The following is a 25842-nucleotide window of genomic DNA, read 5'->3' on the forward strand; positions in this document are numbered from 1 at the left end:
TTGTGGAATTCTCAATGTGGTTTATAAGGAGATGTTACTCCATCTTCCTCCTCTTCACGTGGCACGGACAATTATGCCTCACGACCCCTGACCTTTGCGACTGTCACCGACAGAATATGCAGATAAGTAAAGATGGGCGTTGGGATTATTTCAAAAGGCTTCTTTGAAATGAAAGAGTTTCGTCCGCTGTCACATTCCCTCGGTGTTGCCAATCACACGATGACACAGCCTCTTTTCGGTCCCACCATGTCCAGACGTGAGGTGAATCGTCTACCTTTGCGACGCGAACGTTGAAAAAGTTGTCAGGTGGTGTATACTCCTACTTTGTAAACATACGCCACAAATGAAGTGTGAGCCTCATCACTGTGAGTTCTCAGTTGACCCCGACCTTGTTTGATGTAGGTCAGCATAGGTCAGCGGCATATTTTCCCATTGGTCGGCTGATGAAGGGGTGCGGGGGAGAAGACACGCTACCCCTCCCCTCCAGTCCCTTCCCCTCCTTCATCCTAATCCCTCATCTATAGGGCAGCTCGCCGCAAATACCTTATTTAGACATTAGAGTGAACAAGTTGAGTCAGGTGTTCCGAGGTTGTAGTACCTTGACTAATATTTGTATTTGGGAGAAATGAATTTTTGAATACTTCAAATCCCCAGCTGTCTCCACTGTGTAACGAAGCAAGTGAATTTAAGCTTTAGGAGTGTGATCTAATGATCTGATAGCCTGGTCTTCAAATGCTAGTTTCTTCTCTTACCATATTTCTGTTGTGCATTGGGAGATGGGTGGATTAAGATAAGGGTTTTAAGCAGCATGTGTTTAGGTTTGATAACAGTTTAAGGAGGGCCAAGTGGTAGCCATGACGACAGAGGAAAACGCTGTCTTTGTGTGTTGGCTGTTCACGTCTGCTTGAATGTCTGTTGTATTGACTTGTCTCTCTGATGAACGCTGTCTGTCTGTATGGTTGTCTGTTAGTGTCTTGTTAGCTTAAGGAAATATATGTCTGTGTGTCCATTTGACACATGAGTCAGGCTGAATGTGAATCTTCCTGTTTTGAATTTCTGTGTCAGAATGTTTAACTGTCAGTCTGTGTGTGTGTATATGTGTGTCTGTGTCTGTGTGTGTGTCTGTGTCTGTATGTGTGTCTGCGTGTTTCTGTATGTCTGTGTCTGTGTGTGTCTATGTGTTTCTGCATGTTTCTGTGTGTCTGTCTGTATGTGTGTTTGTGTGTGTGTCTGTGTCTCTGTGTGTCTGTGTGTGTCTGTATGTGTGTCTGCATGTTTCTGTGTGTCTGTCTGTATGTGTGTTTGTGTGTGTGTCTGTGTCTGTGTGTCTGTATGTGTCTGCGTGTTTCTGTGTGTCTGTCTGTGTGTGTGTCTGTATGTGGTTCTGCATGTTTCTGTGTCTGTGTCTGTGTCTGTATGTGTGTCTGCGTGTTTCTTTTTGTCTGTGTCTGTGTGTGTGTCTGTATGTGTTTCTGCATGTTTCTGTGTGTCTGTGTCTGTGTGTGTGTCTGTGTTTGAGTGCAAATATACAACTTTTAAACAGCTGTCATATATTAGCCACTGAATGTTCTGAACTGACAGTTTGTGCCACACAAAGGCTATTATGTTTTCATGTGTTGTCAATGAAGAGGATGAGGCTCGAATGGGGTTTAACGTCATGTTCAAGATTATTGCACTTATATGGTGTGTCTGTGTCTGTGTGTGTGTGTGCGCACGCATGGGTGAGTGTGTCGGTGGGTGTGGGTGGTGTACGTCAGAATATCAGCGTGTTTAATTAAATGTGTGCCAGATAGAAAGTTTTGCTGACTTTATGCGTGTGAGTGTGTCTGTCCGTCTGTCAATCTGTCCTAAAAGTATTTGTCCTAAAATGTCAGTACACAGCATGTAAACTCTGAAACACTGCACCAGGACATCGCCGCCCATGTCCGTCTCCCATTTCCAGCTCATGTACATGTCACACCAAGGACTTCACCGTGGCTCTACACAGCCTTCAAACCTAGCACGTTTATACCCCCAACACACAAGGCTGTAACTGAACTGAGCAAGAATGACATGCAATTCCTACAAAGAACACATTTTGTACACGTCATCGTCCTCTGACGAAGCAGTTAATCAAAACCCCAGCCCAGGAAGATGTAGCCTCCATGTCAGGAGGAAGTGATGTGGGATGGTTGTGGTTGTTTACTGCTCGGGATTCTTCTTCGTCTTTTCCTCCTTTTATCAGTTTTCCTCTCATTAATTGTCAGCTAATTCCTGGTGCCCCTTGCTGAGATGAAGGTGATAGTTAGGATCAAAAGTAGTTGGCGATATTTATCCACATATTTTGTTGACACCTTTAAATTAACATGACCATATTAATCTGATGATTTGAACAGAGGTGATACCCTAGAATTCAGAATTAATAATTGGAAATTGAAACATAGTATTTATGAACGGGGTTTGAAATTCTTTCGATTTTAGTGCTGATTGTATGTTTACAAATCTTAATGGCACATTTGAAGTATGTTCATAGTGCAAAGATGGCATACTTAGAAATCAGCTTTTGTTTATTATTTGAAACAAATAATCATGACAATTAAACCAATGGAAAATGATGAACATTTTAATTCCCCTAATTCACAGTATGATTCACAAATACATATGGGCATTTGAAAATGAAAAAAGGGTTTGGTCATTCTAATTCTCAAAATTTCAAACTAACAACTGCTAAATATGTGTTGTGGGATGGGGTGTATCATGAATTTGGAACATTTTGTACTTGATACCTTTTAATCCTACATCATCAGAAACAGTCTAGCACTTGATACCTTTCAATCCTACACCAGCAGAAACAGTCTAACACTTGATACCTTTCAATCCCACACCAACAGAAACAGTCTAACCCTCGGCGCCTTTGTTTCAGAGTGGAGGCTCCTTTGCTGGCCCTGGGTTGGAAGAGGATAGCTGACAAGTATGATGAGCGCTTCCGACTCAAGTGGGTGGAATGCAAGAGTAGAATCAACTACTCTGCTTTCAGAGAAGGTAATTCGTTTGGACGGTGTGGCCAGCAAGGCTGTTGTGACATGTTCAGTTTGATCAATATAGAAATGCCAAACTGGGAAAAGAACCTGTCGATTCTGTAGTTATTGAAAAATAAAAACATGTATGATAATTCCCTTTCCCTATCTACATGTCATTACATAACAAACGGTACAAGTCCTGAATGATGTTCTGTAATTGTTAGCTTCACTGGTAAGACCCACAGAGCTTATATGAATGGCAGCGTCCATGCACATAGGAACCACAGTGTCACATAACACCGAAGGATTTTTAATAAGAAAAGGTTATGAGGTTTATGTACTTTTTCTTCATTGGAAAGATATGTCCCACAAGGACTTATTCTGACTGAGCAAATTAATGGCTTTGTGGCCTGTTGTGGCAGTTCACAGCTTATTCCTATCTTACTCACTCAGTTGAATAAAACCCTGTTTACCCTCATGTATTATTTATATATTACTCAAAAGAAGTTAAGGACCACCCAGTTCTTTCATTTTATTATAGTTTATCTGTCATGACAGATTTACTGTGGAAACATGAAAGAAACGAGGGCATGGCATGAGTGAGTTAGTGAGTGAGTATGGTTTTACGCCGCTTTTAGCAATATTCCAGCAATATCATGTCGGGAATCGAACCCGGGTCTTCGGCGTGACGAGCGAACGCTTTAACCACTAGGCTACCCGACCGCCCCGGCATGGCATGAAAGATTAAATTTAGTAATAGGGAAAAAGCGTGTCATCCTTTAATTCTTTTGAGTGGTATCATTACTATTTTAATCCTTGAATCAAACCAGATCTTTCATGCAGCAAAACTACATTCATTTGAAAGTGAAAAAAATATATAACGATATTCATAAATTCAGCTATGAGAGATCAGGCTACAGTCATTGATAAAACTGATATCTAAACAGAGACGATAAACAAGAGAATCAATTAAAGCTGACATTTATGTTGGGAGGACTAGACATGCACATGCTGTGTCCCAGAAATATAAGATGGATTTTGATCAGATTACATTCGGGTGCAGGGAAGCTTCACCAGACACCATTTATATATGACTCAATACAAATATGTCAACAGGGTGTGTTTAGTTAACAAATCCCCTGCATCGTTGTATGCAAGACCACGACCTTATGTTCCACAGTGAGAAGGTACACCAGCAGTCGGAGAAAAAACAGACATTTGGTAATCATGTGGATGTTTTTGACAATGTACACTTTTTTGGAGTGTTTGAATGTTTGTTTGGTCTTGTGTTGGGATGTGCTTTGAATATGAGTTCTACAATACCGTATTTGACGTAATAAACGCCCCGCTCTAATAAGCGCCATCGGCGATATTTGCTAATATATTGGCAAGTGAACAATCCCAATTAGCACCCCTTCCGATTGATCAATGTACGCAAGACGTATTTATTCGTGTATAATACGCACTTGTGTGTTATATGCACCCTTAATTATGGGCAATTAAATTCTGGAAAAATATATCTGTCGTATATAAACAGTCAGGCCGTCAGCATAAACCACAAAATTTATCTTTCAACTCTGTTTTTTCCACCAAAATAATATTCTAATAAGAGCCCCCTATTTCTAATTTTGAGAGCGCCCTGGGCGCTTATTACGTCAAATATAGTAGATTAACCAGCAAGTAAGTGATTGGTGATGGTTGTATATATTTCAGTCAAAGTATGAGAGAATATTGTTTTATTTTATTGAGTAATTGAGTCAAGTTAGACTCAAACCAGTGGTTTATAGTGTGAGCAACAATCAATCAACAGTACTTGGGTGATATAATGATGTACTTGAGTCTGGACCAGACAAACCAGTGGTTGATGGTGTGAGCAAATATTTACATTGTGTGGACATGATGACATTAGTAGTGGGTCAAATCCATTGATTATGTCATGGCAGCTGTAGAATGTTCAAACATTATGTCAAGGCAGCTGTAGAATGTTCATACATTATGTCAAGGCAGCTGTTGAATGTTCATACATTATGTCAAGGAAGCTGTAGAACTTTCATACATAATGTCAAGGCAGCTGTTGAGTGTTCATACATTATGTCAAGGCAGCTGGGGAATGTTCATACATTATATCAAGGCAGCTGTTGAATGTTCATACATTATGTCAAGGAAGCTGTAGAATCTTCATACATTATGTCAAGGCAGCTGGGGAATGTTCATACATTATATCAAGGCAGCTGTTGAATGTTCATACATTATGTCAAGGAAGCTGTAGAATCTTCATACATAATTTCAAGGCAGCTGGAGAATGTTCATATATTATGTCAAGGCAGCTGTAGAATGTTCATACATGATGTCAAGGAAGCTGTAGAATGTTCATACATAATGTCAAGGCAGCTGTAGAATGTTCATATGTTATGTCAAGGTAGCTGTTGAATGTTCATACATTATGTCATGGCAGCTGTAGAATGTTCATACATTATGTCATGGCAGCTGTAGAATGTTCATACATTATGTCATGGCAGCTGTAGAATGTTCATATATTATGTCATGGCAGCTGTAGAATGTTCATACATTATGTCAAGGCAGCTGTAGAATGTTCATATATTATGTCAAGGCAGCGGTGGAATGTTCATACATTATGTCAAGGCAGCTGTAGAATGTTCATACATTATGTCAAGGCAGCTGTAGAATGTTCAAACATGATGTCAAGGCAGCTGGAGAATGTTCATACATGATGTCAAGGCAGCTGTAGAATGTTCATATATTATGTCAAGGCAGCTGTAGAATGTTCATACATTATGTCAAGGTAGCGGTAGAATGTTCATACATTATGTCAAGGCAGCTGTAGAATGTTCATACATTTATGTCAAGGCAGCTGTAGAATGTTCAAACATTATGTCATGGCAGCTGTTGAATGTTCATACATTATGTCAAGGCAGCTGTAGAATGTTCATACATTATGTCAAGGCAGCTGGAGAATGTTCATACATGTTGTCAGGGGCGGTCGGGTAGCCTAGTGGTTAAAGCGTTCGCTTGTCACGCCGAAGACCCGGGTTCGATTCCCGACATGGGTACAACGCGTGAAGCCCATTTCTGGTGTCCCCCGCCGTGATATTGCTGGAATATTGCTAAAAGCGGCGTAAAACCATACTCACTTACTCACTCACTCCATGCATTATCTCAATGTTACTGCAGAATTTCTGTGTTCATGTCTTATCTCATCACGGATCTAGAATGTTTCATCATTGTCTCAAAGTAGATACAAGCTGGTCAGGGGTTATGTCAAACTTTTTGTCAACTGTTGAGGTTCGCGTAAACATTACAGTGAGTGAGTGAGTGAGTGAGTGAGTATGGTTTTATGCCGCTTTTAGCAATATTCCAGCAATATCATGCAGGGGACATCAGAAACCTATTTTGAAATGGGCGTTGTACCCATGTCGGGAATCGAACCCGGGTCTTCGGCGTGATGAGCGAACGCTTTAACCACCAGGCTACCCGACTGCCCCGAATATTCTGTTATTAACCCAAAACTTATGCAGTAATATATGTCTTATCACCCGCAAGTTTTTACAACATTTATTATTATTTTTACAACAGAAGTAGCAAAATTAATATATTTGACATCTCATTTGCCTTGGAATAATTTTGCCATCAACTTTAACCAAAAACATTAAGGTATATATATACAACAGAACCTCAGTAGCAAAAAGTTCCTGTCATTTCAAAACATGTGTTTCATCTATTTTCCGGTCTGCATTTTATGCTATCACTATTTTCAACTAAGTGCGCATACAATGACAAATAATTGGTAAAACATGTGCAGAATGCATGTCACATGTTCCACATGCAGATCAATGCAACAACATAGTTTTTGTAAACATTTCATGCAGCATAAAATAGACAGCATTCACCTGACTTCACCGCACATAATAGCAAAGGAGAGTGAGGCATGGATGTATCCAGGTTGTAATTTGGCCATTCACAGAAAGTTTGACTGATGTTTTTGTTCAGCGATAATTTATTGCTAATGATCCATTTATGTTCACAATTTCTCAAAAACGCAGATTAGTCCAACACATTTCATGCATGTTAGAGGGGGCACGGGTGGCCCAGTCGTCTAAGGCGCCGCGATTCGCTGTGCAGAGTTGCGTCCCTTGGGCACGCCAGAAACCTATGATTGTGGGTTCGAATCCCGGTTCGCCCCGATTATGTTTCTAGGTTTGTCAGCACCATACCCGTGGTCGTGGGTTTCACCGAAGTGGTAAACGTCTGAGACCTGCATCACTTCAGGCTTTCCTCCCACATTAAGCTGACACGCCGCGATATAACTGGAATACTGTTTAAAGCGGCGTTAAACCCAACTCACTCACTCACTCACTCAAAAATATAATTCACCTTTTCTTCTCCAATGGAGGTAGAATTATGTACATAATGGGCGATGTATGTTGGGTATTTTTAAATGTTGATGGCATATGGGGGACACGTGTTATTCAAGGGAGATTTGTCATTGATTGTGTGATTATATGGCATTTGAGCTTTCTGTAAAGGGGGAGGACACAGGTGGCCCAGTTATCTAAGGCATAGCAATTCACTGAGCTGCGTTGCATCCCCTGAACAAGCCAGAAACCTATGATTGGTTCAAATCCCAGTTCGCTTGATTCTATTTCTTGGTTTGTCTGCACCATACCCATGCTCATGGGTTTCACCAAAGAAAATGTCTGAGACCTGCATCACTTTGGGCTTTCCTCGCACATTATACTGACGCAATGCGATAATTCGAATACTGTTCAAAGCGGTGTTAAACCCAACTCACCCACTGTTAAGTAAGCAGTGATGTGAGCAGAGTTGTGTCCCTTAGCAAGCCCTGATCGGCTTGTCATGAGTCTGAATTCCCACGATTCATGGCCATTATCATCCTGGAACCTGGTATTCGAATCCACAGTTAGCAGATCCTGGTACAAAAAAGTGGCATAAGTCAACACATCAAATTGCAGTGTCTTAGGCCTCTAATCTACCTGGTCTACTGGTCTAAAGTCTGTCTGTCCCATATAGGGCCTGTTTAGAACCATTCCACTACACTGGTACTTTGATAAGTGAAAAAAAGAATTGAAATAGATATCATATGTTTCACATTGTCTTGAAAGGGCCTTGAATCTGGCAGTCCATCCTTAAAAAGATATTCTTTTTGAAAGCACATTTAGGGTTTACTTTCATCCTGAAATAGTGGGATCATTGCCTAAAAAGCCTTAATTTGGGTGACCTGAATCCCGGTTCGCCCCGATTATGTTTCTAGGTTTGTCAGCACCATACCCGTGCTGGTGGGTTTCACCGAAATGGAAAACGTCTGAGACCTGCATCACTTCATGGCTCTCCTCCCACATTAAGCTGACACGCCGTGATATAACTGGAATACTGTTAAAACGGCGTTAAACATAACTCACTCACTCACTATTGGTATAAAATTGGAAGTTGTGGAGGAAGTCATAATCATAAAAATAAATCTGCCTTGTGTAATCTATGTTTGCATATCTATCTGATCATTATCCTGACACAACATATTCTTTGTCCTCAGAAATGAAATTTTGACAAACTTTAAACCGGAACGCCAGATAAGCTTTCTATATTCAATCCCAGGAGAAAAAAACTTTCCTCTGTGGTTTCACTGACAGTGAGTTTGTCATTTGTAAAGTTGTGAAATCCAATGCCAGTAAACCCTACCCTGTGGAGAGGAGCCTCACTGTAACCCACAAAGAAACTTTCTTGAATAGCCAAGGGTTGGATGTCGACGTGGTGTTTATTTTGTGGCTACGCTGCATGGGGAGACTTTACACTGTGTAGCTTGGGGGGTCAGATTTCATAATACAACGTTATGTCCCTTCATGGTACAATCACATTCCAATCGTGTTTGCCCCCCTCCCCCATTTCTTCCAAACTGCCCCCCCCTCCTATCAACCACGCCCAAATCTGACCCCTTTTAAGACCTGTTTCACAATCTGTAAGCTGTTCGTGCTTATGGCTTGCTGCTCGTATGCTGAGTGTTTTAACTGGAGGTTTCTCATTTTATCGTTTCGATTGAAACTGAATCTGTCATTCATCTTACTTTGGGGAGGTTTTTTTCCACTGTTTATTTTTTTCTGAAAATTCAGCATGATGAAATATTTAATATTTATTTAAAAAAGAGGTACCGTATTCGACGTAATAAGCGCCCAGGGCGCTCTCAAAATTAGAAATAGGGGGCTCTTATCAGAATATTATTTTGGTGGAAAAAAAACAGTGTTGAAAGATAAATTTTGTGCTTTATGCTGACAGCCTGAAATGTTTATATACAAAGATACATTTTTCCAGAGTTTAATTGCCCATTATTAAGGGTGCATATAACAAACGAGTGCATATTATACGCGAATATAAAGTGTTGTGTACATTGATTAATCGGAAGGGGTGCTAATTGGGATTGTTCACTAGCCAATATATTAGCAAATATCGCCGTGGGCGCTTATTAGAGCGGGACGCTTATTACTTCGAATACAGTAAATATTTGGTGAGAGTTGGAATAGTGAAGAGTGGACATGATCACTACTTGAACACCAGCCCCTGCATCCTGTGCTCACCGACAACGGTATATCCTACAGTACATAGTGTGCTGTACAGCCATCCATATTATTTCCTAAGCTCAGCTTCACTGAGAGCAGGTTGGTGAAAGAAAATAAAACAAAACAAATAAAACTGCTGTTTTTTCACTGCAATGTTGTCTGTTTCAAATAGGGGCGGTCGGGTAGCCTAGTGGTAAAGCGTTCGCTCGTCACGCCGAAGACCCGGGTTCGATTCCCAACATGGGTACAATGTGTGAAGCCCATTTCTGGTGTCCCCCTGCCGTGATATTGCTTGAATATTGCTAAAAGCGGCGTAAAACCAAACTCACTCACTGTTTCAAATATTTGCAACATTGGTTCACAAGTTAAAATCTTGACCTCAAGGGTCCAAAACTTTATGGGATTCTAAAACTTACCAAAAAGATGTGCTTCTCAAGCTCTCATCATCGTAATTGTATTATTTTCATAGTATTTTACTATCAGTGTTGAGAGCTTTCAATAATAAGAGGTGAATGAAAGACAAAAATTAATCTGTTTTGGCCGCATTACATCCCTGCTTTAAATATCCTTTTGATCAAATATGAAATGGGAGATTTCTTTCCCCAGGTTGTAAATTTGGGAGATATGAATTTGTTTTATATTTTGGTAGAGTTTATATGCAGAGCTCCAGATTACATTTTGAGCAATTGAGTTTTTACTCTATGGTTTCTATTTTTATTGGGTTATTACATTTTTCATTGGGTAACCAATATACTGTACTGTCAGCTTTGACAAGTCACTGATACTATAATGTCAGCTGTGACAAGTCACTGATACTGTACTGTCAGCTGTGACAAGTAACTGACTCTGTACTGTCAGCTGTGACAAGTCACTGATTCTGTACTGTCAGCTGTGACAAGTCAATGATACTGTACTGTCAGCTGTGACAAGTCACTGATACTATAATGTCAGCTGTGACAAGTCACCGATACTATACTGTTAGCTGTGACTAGTCACTGATTCTGTACTGTCAGCTGTGACAAGTCACTGATACTGTACTGTCAGCTGTGACAAGTCACTGATACTGTACTGTCAGCTGTGACAAGTCAATGATACTGTACTGTCAGCTGTGACAAGTCACTGATTCTGTACTGTAAGCTGTGACAAGTCACTGATACTATACTGTCAGCTGTGACAAGTCACTGATTTTGTAACGTCAGCTGTGACAAGTCACTGATACTGTACTGTCAGCTGTGACAAGTCACTGATTCTGTACTGTCAGCTGTGACAAGTCACTGATACTGTACTGTCAGCTTTGACAAGTCACTGATTCTGTACTGTCAGCTGTGACAAGTCACTGATACTGTACTGTCAGCTGTGACAAGTCACTGATACTGTACTGTCAGCTGTGACAAGTCACTGATTCTGTACTGTCAGCTTTGACAAGTCACTGATACTGTACTGTCAGCTGTGTAAAGTCACTGATTCTGTACTGTCAGCTGTGTAAAGTCACTGATTCTGTACTGTCAGCTGTGTAAAGTCACTGATTCTGTACTGTCAGCTGTGACAAGTCACTGATACTATACTGTCAGCTGTGACAAGTCACTGATTCTTTACTTCTCTGTTTATTAAATTTAACCCCCCCCAAAAATAATTAATTTTTTTAAATTCTCACAGTATTACTCTACTCTGGGAAAACATGGTAAATGCATTATAAGCATGAGTTATCATGATGTGTTGTGTAATAATGCGGATCCTAAAGGAAGAAGACGAAGGACATATATGGGCAATGTACTTATATGGAGAACAGTTGTGAATGTACTGTGTGAAACAGGTGGAGGCAAGCTGTACGTCAGATCCTGGCTGCATGCCGGGAATACCAGGAAACACCTGGCTGGCTGTGCTGCATGCTGAGTAAACACAGGGCCGGGGTAGATGTGTCCGCATGGAGGAGATAGTTGTGCAGGTGGAGGGTTGATAAATGTGTCTTTGTGGGGTGGAAAGACCTATATATGTAGGTCAGCGTGGGATGTAGGGGTGGAATGGATTTGAGTGGATAGATGTGTCAGCATGGGTTAAATAGATGTTTAGGCATGGATAGTGGATAGATGTGTAAGCATGGGTGAAATAGATGTTTAGGCATTGAGTGTGCTGATGTGTAAACATGGGTGAAATAGATGTTTAGGCATTAGATGTTTAGGTATTGAGTGGATAGATGTAAAGGCATGGGATAAATAGCTGTTTAGGCATGGATAGTGGGTAGATGTGTAATCATGGGTGAAATAGATGTTAAGGTATTGAGTGGATAGATGTAAAGGCATGGGATAAATAGATGTTTAGGCATGGATAGTGGGTAGATGTGTAAGCATGGGTTAAATAGGTGTTTAGGTATTGAGGGGATAGATGTAAAGGCATGGGATAAATAGATGTTTAGGCATGGATAGTGGGTAGATGTGTAAGCATGGGTTAAATAGGTGTTTAGGTATTGAGTGGATAGATGTGTGTGCAAATGTTAATAGATGTTTAGGCATGTAGTGGATAGATGTTAATGCATGGGTTAAATAGATGGTTAGGCATGGGGATTGGATAGATGTGTAAGCATGGGTGAAATAGATGTTTAGGCATTGAGTGTGCTGATGTGTAAGCATGGGTGAAATAGATGTTTAGGCATGGAGTGGATAGATGTTAAGGCATAGGTTAAATAGATGTTTAGGCATTGAGTGTGTTCAAGTGTAAGCATGGGTGAAATAGATGTTTAGGCATGGAGTGGATAGATGTTAAGGCATGGGTCTGCTCAGTGTTTAGGCATGGAATGGGTAGATAAGAAACAATCCATACAATAGACAACTGATCCATGGCATTCTGTTTTTTATTTGGACATTGTAATTACAAAGCAGACATTGTTGTCATGTTAAACAGTAGGGGGCTGTATGCTGCAGTCAGTCTGAGAAGCCTGACTTGTTTCACGGGGAATTAATGGATGAGAACCTCCTGTTTTATATCTGTAACCCTGTGTGATATGTCTCTGTCAAAAAAAGCATTTGTCCCTTGTGCATTGAGAGTATAATCTCTTTCAATAATTTGCATTGCTCGATTTTAAAAGAACATCATTGATGTTTTTTTGTGGAATTTAGGTCATCTTCTTTAATTTCTTAACACCTGACGTTTGTCTTCATTTGCATAAAGAAACTATTTTGGTGATTTCTGTACTTTCCTTGTTGACAAAATGTCACAATATATGTATTTATTTTATTTCATTTTGGATACATATTCTTGCAGTAAATTCCCATAGTAAGTTAATGGTTATGAAAGAAGCAAAAAACGTCAATACTTGAGTGAATATAATTTTCATTCATATTCTCTTCGGGACTATTTAAAATGGCATTGCTGACAAAGAGAAATTGATGTGTCCTTTGTGTATTTCATACCTCATGTCAGGCTGACAACTGGGAGGATGAAATTCAAGCACAATAATTTCATGAAAGGTTACAGCCATGATAGAATTGCTTGAAATTGTGTTTTCATGCTTTTATGCGGGTCTGCCATATATTCTTTTAAGTCGGACTTAAGGAAGCTTATTCACTATTGATGACCCTGCTTCAGTGATGTACTGTATGTTTCAAAAGATTCTTAGATCGCCTCTGTGGTCTAGTGGTACAGCGTCCACGCGGAGAGCGGAAGGTCTGGGGTTTGATCCCCGGCCGCGTCAATGAAACACAGCAATGAAACCATCCGTATACATGATCTGTTCAGAAAATCTGTTTTTCCATCCAACTGTGCTGGGAGTGCTCTTTAGCACCTGGTTCCTAAAATATGCACAGTGCAAGGCAAACATGTGAGGGATTTGTGTTCCCCCATCAACTGTATCCTTTCATGTGTTCAGTGTGAACTGGTCAATTTTCACCTCACCTTTAACCCCAATTTACTGTCATCATTCATGTCCAACACAGACTTTTAGATGGCTGAGTTGACCCAGCCTGCGTGAGGTCCAGATTTAGACCAACAACAAATAGACTTTAACTGTGAGCATCCGTAATTAGCATGACTAGCTTCACCTGGCTTTACACTGGGAGCAGACGTCCTACGCTGGGTGCTGACACCCAATACCGGGTGCAGACACCTTTCACTGGGTGCAGATGCTCTACACTGGGAGAAAATGGCCAACAGTGGAAGCAGACATCCTATATTGGGTGCTGACACCTAACACTGGTAGCAGACACCCAACAGTAGAAGCAGTCATCCTATATTGGGTGCTGACACCTTTCGCTCGATGCAGAAGCAGATGCCATTCACTGGGTGCAGATGCTCTACACTGGTAGCAGATGCCCAACCGTGGAAGCAGACATCCTATACACTGGTATCAAATGTTGGGTGCTGACACCCTCGCTCGGTGCAGATGCAATTCACTGGGAGCAGACGCCAAAAACCTCTACACTAGGAGCAGACGCTCAACACTGGGAGCAGACGCCCAACACTGGGAGCAGACGCACAACACCGGGAGCAGACGCTTTTCACTGGGTGCAGACGCTTTTCACTGGGTGCAGACGCTCTCCACTGGGTGCAGACACCCAACACTTGCTGCAGACACTGGTAGCAGTACAGCATTCCTGTTGAGCTCTCAGTCATGGTTGACAAGCCCATAATTTTAAAATTGAGCAAACAAGGTGTAAAATATGAGGTGTGTCACCTGTACTGCAGGTTTGTTTGTGTTGAACTGGTTTGTCATAAATATACTTAACGTTTATATTTATGGAAATGAATTATTCTTCACAGACACATTATTTGTTTTGGTCTCTCCTTTCCTCGCTGCGATGAGCTGGAATATTGCTGATGCGGCTTGAAGCAACAATTACTCAATCCTTTCTTTGGTTATTTGTTTGTGCATTCATTAGTAATAATAATTTAATAATTTATGTCTTCAGTAAATACATCCTATTTTCTGATTTAAAGAAATTTATTCAAATGTTTAAGAATGGCTAAAGTAATGTTTTCAGTTGTATTTATTGGATATTCACCTCGTTTGTATTATGCATGATTGCAGTCGACAGTACCGCTTTATAATAAGAGTTGAGAAGAATGGGGAGTGTCTGCTGTCAGTGTACCCTGACTATTGGTTGATGCTCATGCTATCAACCACTGATTTGTCCAGACTTGATTATTTAGAGACTCCCATGATATAACTGGAATATTGGTGACAGTGGCATGAATAAAACCTTTTACATACATATTAATGGTATTATTTTCCTGCAGTAATCATATAAAGGATCTTATATGCATGTATCTGTCATTCTAGTTACTCAGGGAAATGTTGTCATTGTTGTTTTTTTAAAATAAATTTCCTCCAAGATTGTAGTTGTAAAAAGCTGGCTCATTATGAGGAAGATCCAGGTTAGATTCCTCAATTGGTTGCAATGTCTGAAGCCTGGTGTCCACTGCTATTCTTTTATATGGCTGTAATATTGTTTGAAATATTGTCCTCACAAAAATTGGGCGGTCGGGTAGCCTAGTGGTTTAAGCGTTCGCTCGTCACGCCAAAGACCCGGGTTCGATTCCTGAATGGGTACAATGTGTGAAGCCCATTTCTGGTGTCCCCCGTCGTGATATTGCTCGAATATTGCCAAAGGCGGTGTAAAACCACACTCACTCACTCACTCACTCTTACAAAAATGAAAAGTGAAATGGACACTATTGATTCTTGATTTCTGGATGGAGCATTTGCCTGAAAGCGGAAGGTCAGTGGTTTGATACCCAACCACATCATACCAAAAGACATTAAAAGAAGCTACCTCTTTTTACCCTGCCTGGTCCTTGACATAAAGGGGATAAAACAACGACCGGTTGGTTCAGAGTCAGTGTACTGTGTCTGAGTGGGGTATCCATGTTTAACTGCATGCACGTCACTATGTGAGTGAAATAATCTTGAACACGACATTAAACCCTATTGGCCTACCAATTTTTGAATCAGAAGATTTTTACCTAAAGCCTTAAAATATGATACATTAGCAGAAAATTGTTAGCTGTTCAAGTGGATGACATTGTTGACACTATATAGAGAGAGTGAGTGAGTGAGTTGGGTTCAACACCGCTTTTAACAGTATTCCAGTTATATCACCGTGTGTCAGCTTAATGTTGGAGGAAAGTCCAAAGTGATGCAGGTCTTAGACGTTTACCACTTCGGTGAAACCCACGTGCAGGGATATGGTGCTGACAAACCTAGAAACATAATTGGGGCGAACTGGGATTCGAACCCACAATCAAAGGTTTTGGGCGTGTCCAAGTGATGCAACTCTGCATAGGCAATATATCATGTACGTGATCCCACATATTACCATAGTTAATCTGTCATAGCATGACAAATTAACTGTGGTAATATGAAAGTATCAGGTTTTCTTGAACTTATTTTGAATGCTATACTTTAGGCCTCAGAGCTTCAAAAATTATTTGGGGGCGGTCGGGTAGCCTTATGGTTAAAGCGTGCGCTCGTCACGCCGAAGACCTGGGTTCAATTCCCGACATGGGTACAATGTGTGAAGCCCATTTCTGGTGTCCCCCGTCTTGATATTGCTGGAATATTGCTAAAAGCGGCGTAAAACCATACTCACTCACTCACTCAAATATTATTTCACTCCAGACTCATTTACAATCACAAAGGTCAAATCACAATGATGAACAGTTTGTACATGATATTCTTCATCTTGGGAAATGTTTTAAGTCATGTTCTACTCCTAACACCAATATGACACATTGGATTTTTATAATATCAAGACTGTGTGAAGTCATATGTCAGCTTATTCACACTTCAGAAACATGTGATTTTAAGGATTTGGAAACTGTGTTGGAAGTCTTTCAGCTCTAGGCACACTTTTGACATGGGAGTCAAAGGATTTCAATACGTGTGAATAGTACTGCAAATCCCCGATTAAAGGCCTGCTTGAATAAACGCTGGATTTGAGGGCCTGTCACAGATATGAAATCTGCCCGGAATAACGCTTGGTCAAATTTGCTCAGATCACCCCAACTGGAAATCAGAGAGATTGAAGATCAGTTTTTGAAAATATCCACATAATTTTGAATGAATAAATGTTCTATTTTTGGTAAACTTTCAATATGCAGGGTTCAAAGAATAGGCAAATGCCGGGGTTGTCAAATGAGGGAATTAAAGTCAGTCCAGTGTTGAGATCTGGTGTTAGATTTGCCACTGGTTGACTGACAGATGGCAACGTGTTCTCAGAACATGTGCCCCGCCATGTTTCCCTCTGGGGATGGGACAAGGAGGATATGAAGCTGAGTTGAAGTTCAAGGACAGTTATGATCTGTCTGACGGTCTCCTTGTCTCATTTGGTCACCGTGTGACATGTTGACATTGTTCTGATACTAGGGTTAATACATGGAGTTTATGACTTGGGGAAGGATTTACACAGGCTCTTCCAAATTCTGAATGGGTAGTTTTCAAAAGATAGTTCATGTTTCACTTAGTTGCAGCCCCATGAAACAGCACTGCTTTAAGATCTTGTTGAAATTTGACTGCTCCCTGTGATTTGTCTTGTGTCTATAACACAAAGATTATTAACAGTAGAGAATATTCATACATGGACTTCCTCCAAACGATCCTGGGAAATTCATTGGCACACATCCTGAAAGGGTCAAACGTGAAAGTTTGAAGATAGGAAAAAAAAATTCAAAAGAGTTTGTGGTTACACTTTCTCAAAAAGTATTAATGCATTTATCATTAAACTTTGTATGTGCATTATCTAGGATAGGGTCCTGCTTTGAAAAGGTTTTGGTCAAGATTAGTCAAAGGTTAGCATTCAGCTTTTCATAATAGATAGTGACATCATTTTCAGTTTCTGAGGACTTAATGGGACTGAAAGGGAAGGAAAAATGAAAAAAATCAATTGATTGTGATTTTGTGACAGATATGAATTTTTCAGTATACAAAAAAATTCATAACATTTGAAGAAAGTATTTAAATGTTCAAGTGAAATTGTTGATATCACAATCTCTGTAATTGCCTTCTAAAACAAACCTACCGTATTCAAAGTAATAAGCGCCCAGGGCGCTCTCAAAATTAGAAACAGGGGCGTCTTATTCGAATATAATTTTGGTGAAAGAGTTCAAAGATCGAAAATTTCGTGGTTTATGCTGACAGCCCGAAATGATACAATGATTATTTCAGAATTTAATTGCCCGTAATTAAGGGTGCATATAACACACTAGTGCGTATTATACACGAATATATAAGTCTTGTGTACATTGATCAATTGGAAGGGTGCTAATTGGGATTGTTCACAAGCCAATATGTTAGCAAATATCACTGTGGGCGCTTATTACGTCGAATACAGTATTTGGGGACGTGGCCTACAGCTACCGTCTCAGCGGTGCAGTGGTGCATGACAAATGTTTTTATTTGCTGATATACAGATTTGGTTGCAGCTTTCTTCAGTCTATATATATGGAAACATCAGGAAGTGGTTAGCTGCAATTCAAACATCATTCAATAACAAATCTAAAATGTGGTAATTTCTGTTAATCCTACAAATATATAACATTACATAGACTGTTGAGTGTATCAAACCACCTTTGATCTTGACTTTGTCAATAATAAAAATAACAATTAATATCTGTAAGAAGCATTTAATGACTAACGTCCTGTTTGGGTAAATAAATCACCTGCTGCCCTCGGTCGTAATCCACATAATGAATAACTGTTGGACTTATCCCCTGAGAAGGCATCCTCTGCTGTGCAGAGTTGCGTCCCTTGGGCACACAAGAAACCTATGATTGTGGGTTCGAATCCTGGTTCGCCCCGATTATGTTTCTAGGTTTGTCAGCACCATACCCGTGCTCGTGGGTTTCACCTAAGTGGTAAACATCTGAGACCTGCATCACTTCGGGCTTTCCTCCCACATTAAGCTGACACGCTGTGATATGACTGGAATACTGTTAAAAGCGGCGTTAAACCCAACTCACTCACTCACTGTTGTTGCTAATTCTTGCCATAAGTTGTGGAAATGGTAATCAAAGTCATGAGCAATGCGATTAAAAAATCTGAGGCGGAAGCAGGCAGTCTGGGCGCCGGCATGATCTTTGAAATTGCGCAGCACGACTTATGATTTTGTTCATGCATGTGCGATTCAGCATTCCCAAAAGTATTTAGGTCTGCAAAGTTACTGTGTTCAGTTTACTTGCCCTTTTAATAATATGTACGTTTAATTACTAATCCTACCACATCAAATGTCAACTGCATTTCTGTCAAAAGTCAAGGTCACTTTGAGGTAATTGTCAAAAGTAGTTGAATCAATCTTACTTTTGAACACAGTGCAAAGAATATTAACATTTGGGGATATCCTACATTTGACATTCCACATTCTCATCCACTTACTCCAGATACCATCTTATAATAGGACAGGAGGCGGACGGGTAGCCTAGTGGTTAAAGCGTTCTCTTGTCATGCTGAAGACCCAGGTTCGATTCCTGACATGGGTACAATGTGTGAAGCCCATTTCTGGTGTCCCCAGCCGTGATATTGTTGGAATATTGCTAAAGCGGCGTAAAACCATACTCACTCACTCACTCACTCTCTCTCTCTAGGATCAGCCCGGCTTTGAAAAGGTTTTGGTCAAAATAAGTTAAAGGTCAAGGTCAGCATTCAAGTTTAAGTAAAATGTGATAAGTTTCAGTTTCTTAGGCTTGGTAAGCTCTTATTTTTTTAAATTAATTTTTCCAAATCCTACCACAAGATATTTTGTTACCATGTCTATCAAAGGTCAAGACAAAACCAACAGAATTGGGTGGTAAGGCTCACTGACCAGTTTGATGCATGTCGTATCCTATTTGTATAGATCTATACCAAGGCCGTAGTTACCTTTTTTGACAAGGGGGGGCAAATATTTGTACAAGTATCACTTGTCCCCAACTTGATTCAAATAAACCTGTTTTCTATAAAACACACACACACACACACACACACACACACACACACACACACACACACACACACACACACAGCTGGAAGTGACACAGCTCAAATATTACTGAGTGTGGCATTAAACAACAAACAAACAGATCACATAGCTAAGACCAGTAGCCAGCACAAAAAGAACTGGATATAGTTTCTTCTGACATTGTGCGGAAAGGTGGATTTTTGTATGAAATGGTTGGCCTGAAATAGTGGTTGGCTTGACAATGCTGTGTGCTTGGGAGGTGTCATTTACAATTGTGATTTCATGCTATACCCACTGGCTGTAATATGATATGTACCTTCCTGTTTGTTTAAAGCACATGTGAGGATGAGAAAGAAAACATGAACAATACACGGGGATTAATGTGCTCACGTCATCATTTACATATTTTTGCTGAAATATTGCTGATGTAGCATAAACAATTTTGTCCATCACTTGATATCTTTGATGTTGCTTCAGGGGATCAGCTGGTGAACCACATCGCCAACTGCCAGATGCTCACCAACAAGATGGGGTTGCTCAACAGTCTGCAGGAGTATGAGAGGGTTACACTGTCAACCAAGGGGAGACTACCCCGCTTGAAAATGTCTGAGTTTGTGCCAGAGACATATCGGCTGGATAACCGTGATGACCGAGAGACGTTTCTACAGGTGTATAAAGGTATGTATATTGTCTGAAATTACTGGAAAAAAGATATTATTTAAAAAAACAAAAACTCTTTATTTATGGCTTTAAAAAAAAAGGGGTTCTCAGGCAATGACTTTTGAACATTTACTGGTAGTGTGAGTGGGTGTTTTTGGGGGTTTTTTTTGCTTGTTCAAACCAGTATGTAACCAAATAAACAGTTGTGTACCATCAACCTGGGAAAGGGCCTGCCTACATAAACAAGCATACAAACTCCTATTGCCGCCGACCCGTGAAGATTCCGGGGTAGAATAGGTCTTCAGCAACCCATGCTTGCCATAAAAGGTGACTATGCTTGTCATAAAAGGCGACTAACGGGATCGGGTGGTCAGGCTCGCTGACTTGCTTGATGCATGTCATCGATCCCAATTGCGTCGATCGATGATCATGATATTAATCACTGGATTGTCTGGTCCAGACTCGATTATTTACAGACCGCCGCCATATAGCTCGAATATAGCTGAGTGCGGCGTTAAACAACTAACCAACCAACCAACCAACCTATTGCCGCCATTACCATAACACGAGATGCGCAGTAAAGCAGTTCACATGTAAAGGGAAGTAACTGTGTGCTATATTGGATCGCATATGTTTTAAGTATTGGGATTTTTCCTTTTAATTATAAAAATGGAAATAAAAAAACGAAACATGCGGCAGACTATATGATGATGTGAGCGGTGCCTGAGAACCAAGACTATTATTTATTCTAGCCAATGCAAAATATTTTTAACACTAATTTTTGTCTTGGCGAGGTGCAAGGTGACAAATTAGTTGAAATAACACAACACTGATGAAAGGGAGAATAGTGTTTATTTTTGTCCTTGTCAGGAATATTATATCACCGCAATCTTTAGTCAAGTCTGGACAATGCAGTGGCACATGGCCCTGTGTGCAGCTCTAAGGTCATAAACTAAATCAAGTATAAGCAACCTTGGTCACAGAGAGTCGTCGGATTGGTGACCATGTTTGGCTGCCGAACTCATGTGAGTTTCTTGGGCTTCCGTCCTGCTTAACACTAAAACACATTTTGTGTCAAATCGGGCAAGGGACTGTTTGAAATATGCTTCTGTTCACCAGCAGTGAATGGGTTAATTACTGTTAACCTTCTAGCCCCTCACAAGCAGCTTTGGTTGTATTCTCCCCAGGGAACTGATAATGAAAACTGAGTGCACACGGATCCATTGACCGGGGTAATGAGCTTTTAGCATGCTTCAGGATGTGGATTTGGTGCATTATAAATATGCACATTAGATTATCCACGCTGTACCAACTGGTCAGCCAGGTTATACGTGTAGGGGAAACCATGTCTCCGAGGGATTACTAGAGATTGTAAACCCTCACATGAGGGTTTACAATCTCTAGTAATCTCGAGGAGACATGGTTTGTCCAACTTATAAACCGACTCATCGCATAGACAACGTTTTTAATTAAATAACTGTAATAAAACCTCTCAAATGTATAACCTGTATCGGAGATGAAATATCGCCTGCAGTCGTGAACTCGGTTCAATGAAACCGGTGACCTCAGCACGCGGGTTTCGCAACGGTGCGAAATTTCGTCTCGCAATGGCACGAAATCTCCACGTGCGTCTCATAGGCTGTTCGGAGTTTTTGTTCTATCAAGGGTTTACAATGATTGTTAGCCCTCCTGCGAGGTGTTACAATCGTTGTAATACCTCCTGCCAGGTGTTACAATCGTTGTAATACCTCCTACGAGGTGTTACAACAATTTCAAAAACTCCATATCGAGTTACACAAACAGCCAGTAGGTCTATAAATTAGGCTATGAATAATAATAGTCTTGGTTCTCAGAAACCTGCATCATCATAAAGTCTGCCGCCCGTTTCATTTTTATTTCCATTTTCGAAAAAAATAAAACAATTACTTCCCTTTACATGAACACTGCCTTACTGCACATGTTCTGCCAGCACTGCTAGCACTGCGAATCGCGTGTCATTGTAATGGCGGCAATAGGAGTTTGTATGCTTGTTTTTGAAGGGAGGCTCTTTCCCAGGTTGATGGTACACAACTGTTTATTTGGTTACGTACTAGTTTGAGCAAGCCAAAAAAATAAAAAATAAAAAATTGAAAAAAACGCCCGCCCTCACTATATTTTCAAAGGTCACTGCCTGATAACCAGTTCTTTTGTTTCTTTAACAAACATGGAATAATGGACCTACTCTGGCCCGGGATTCCATACAAGTCGTGTTGTGTGAGACCCGTGAACATCCGGGGTAGAATAGGTCTTCAGCCACCCATGCTTGCCGTAAAAGGCGACTATGCTTATCGTAAAAGGCGACTAACGGGATCGGGTGGTCAGACTCGCTGACTTGGTTGATGCATGGTCATCGATCCCAATTGCGTGGATCGATGCTCATGATATCAATCACTGGATTGTCTGGTCCAGACTCGATTATTTACAGACTTCTGTCATATAGCTGGAATATTGCTGAGTGCAGTGTTAAACAACAAACCAACCAACCAACCAACATGTTGTGTGAGATGGGAATTTTTTCTTTTTATGTATTCCTTTGAATTTAACAGAAATACGTTTGTCATATATACTCTTACATGAACTTACATGAGATGATTCTTTGTAGTTTGAGCTGATCATATAATGGTGTTTCTTTGAAGTGGTGATTCTGGTTTCAAAAAAGGCAAATTCAATTTTCAGAGAATGAGATCTGGATTTCCAAGCCGACAGGGATGAACCAGGGCAAGGGGATATTCCTGCTGCGGACTCAGGCAGAGATTGACAAACTTCTGTCTGAGCGAGATGCCAAACAGCAGCAGAGTAAGCCTTCACGGCCCCTCATGTCACGGATAGTACAGAGGTGTGTATAGAGGCATCACAGGGTTATATGCCAGTCCACTACATATATCAATATCATCGAATTATCACAATATTAAAACAATGAATGATTAATCTCTTGAAACTTGTGAAAAAATAGTGTAGGAAAAAATGTTTTCGGGACTATTTTATATGGGTTATTGGCTGAGGCCTTCTGACAAAACATGCAGCCTTTACCATCAAACAACATTTTCTTTGAAGCTCTTTTTAAAGGGAGAAAATCATGCCGCAAGTGTCTTATACGAATCTGCTGCTGTAAATTACAGTCCTTTGCCTGTATACAACGCCGCGATTCGCTGTGCAGAGTTGCGTCCCTTGGGCCAGAAATCTATGATTGTGGGTTCGAATCCCGGTTCGCCACGATTATGTTTCTAGGTTTGTCAGCTACATACCCGTGCTCGTGGGTTTCACCGAAGTGGTAAACGTCTGAGATCTGCATCACTTCGGGCTTTCCTCCCACATTAAGCTGACACGCCGTGATATAACTGGAATACTGTTAAAAGCGGTGTTAAACCCAACTCACTCACACTGTATACAACTTTACTACACATATATTAATCATTTCCAATTTTCTTGACTGTTTCACTGAATAATTCTTTCCAGGTACATCCACAATCCCCTGCTCCTGGATGAGCGGAAGTTTGACATCAGGGCCTACATGCTGATTGCCAGCACAGTGCCATACCTGGTTCTGTACCACAAGGGCTACGTGCGACTCTCCTGCCACAAGTACGATGGAGAGGACACCAACCTCACCACCCATCTCACTAACCAGGTACTGCAAACATAGCCAGACACCCATCTCATCACACACATCTTACTAACCAGGTACTGCAGACATAGCTAGACACCCATCTCGCTAACCAGGTACTGCAGACATAGCCAGACACCCATCTCATCACACACATCTTACAAATCAGGTGCTGTAGACAGCCAGACACACATCTCACCACACATCTCACCACACATCTCACCACACATCTCACCAACCAGGTACTGCAGACATAGCTTGGTTTACATCATACTTGTGTAACAGAAAGCAGGCTGTTTCGATTGATGGCATGTCATCTGAAGATTCAATCCTTTGTTATGGAGTCCCCCAGGGTTCTGTATTGGGACCTCTGTTGTTTGTGATTTATATTTCTCAGTTAGGCAAAGTTGCAGACACTTTTGACACTAGTCGTCATGGTTATGCTGATGATAATCAGCTCCTGAAAGTCTTCACACCTGGTGACTCAGCACAGGTGATAGCAGAATTGAGAGAATGTGCACATCTGCGATCCAGACATGGATGACACAGAATCGTCTGAAGCTCAACCCTGATGAGACCGAGGTCATACTCACTGGGAGTAGCCCATCTGTTGCATCAATATCCGAATCATTCTTGACTGTTGATGGAGTTGATATCCCCTTTTCTTTGACTGTTAAAGACCTCGGAGTCATCATTGACCAAAACCTGACCATGGATTGTCAAGTAAACAATATCTGCAAAAGTTGCTACTTCCACATTCGAAATATCAGTCAGATAAGACCCATGTTGACATACGATGCGGCACATCAGCTCGTGAGATCACTTATCCTATCCAGGTTGGACTATGCTAACAGTCTGCTTATTATTATCAAACAGGATCTCTGTAGCAAATTGCAACGTGTGCAGAATGCTGCTGCCAGATTGATATGTAGACGAAATAAGTGTGCACATGTCACTCCTTTATTAAAATCATTACACTGGCTTCCAATAAGATCTAGGATTCAATACAAAGTCGTGTGCATTGCATACCAGTGCTACTTTGGTACAGCACCTTCCTATCTGATTGAACTTCTTATCCTACACCAGCCAGCACAAGATCTCAGATCAGCGCATAAACTCCAGTTTATGTCCCTATGGTCTCACTTAAAGCATTCGGCAACAGAACTTTTGATCACACTGAATCTGTCCTCTGGAATCTCCTTCCAGTGGAAATTAGGCAATCTCCAACTCTGGACACTTTCAAGACAAAACTAAAGACTTATCTCTTTAGATGTGTCTATGACCCTGTGTGAGGCGCTATGAGTGACTACGTAGACGGAAATGGCGCTGAAGAAATGGACTTTATTATTATTATTAGACACCAGTCTCGCTAACCAGGAACTGCAGACCAAGCCAGACACACATCTCACCACACATCTCACCAACTAGGTACTGTAGACAGCCAGACACACATCTCACCACACATCTCACCAACCAGCTACTGTAGACAGCCAGACACCCATGTCACCACACATGTCACCACACGTCACCACACATCTCACCACACATCTCACCAACCAGGTACTGTAGACAGCCAGACACCCATGTCACCACACATCTCACCACACATCTCACCAACTAGATACTGTAGACAGCCAGACACCCATGTCACCACACATCTCACCACACATCTCACCACACATCTCACCAACCAGGTACTGTAGACAGCCAGACACCCATGTCACCACACATCTCACCACACATCTCACCACACATCTCACCACACATCTCACCAACCAGATACTGTAGACAGCCAGACACCCATGTCACCACACATCTCACCACACATCTCACCACACATCTCACCAACCAGGTACTGTAGACAGCCAGACACCCATGTCACCACACATCTCACCACACATCTCACCAACCAGCTACTGTAGACAGCCAGACACCCATGTCACCACACATCTCACCACACATCTCACCACACATCTCATCAACCAGCTACTGTAGACAGCCAGACACACACCTCACCACACATCTCACGA

General features: G+C 41.0%; 1 protein-coding gene across 1 annotated transcript in view; it reads left to right on the forward strand.

The window, feature by feature from the left end:
- The window catches only part of LOC124139089, a 144390-nt gene that overhangs the window by 112725 nt on the left and 5823 nt on the right, over window positions 1–25842 (forward strand). The window contains exons 9-12 of the mRNA XM_048394184.1: window positions 2903–3021; window positions 19987–20187; window positions 22885–23044; window positions 23665–23836. Of these exons, the coding sequence (XP_048250141.1) occupies window positions 2903–3021; window positions 19987–20187; window positions 22885–23044; window positions 23665–23836 (652 nt within the window). The remainder of the gene's footprint in view (window positions 1–2902; window positions 3022–19986; window positions 20188–22884; window positions 23045–23664; window positions 23837–25842) is intronic.

The sequence above is a fragment of the Haliotis rufescens genome, unplaced genomic scaffold (assembly GCF_023055435.1).
Source record: "Haliotis rufescens isolate VD_foot unplaced genomic scaffold, xgHalRufe1.0.p SCAF_13, whole genome shotgun sequence".
NCBI lineage: Eukaryota > Metazoa > Mollusca > Gastropoda > Lepetellida > Haliotidae > Haliotis > Haliotis rufescens.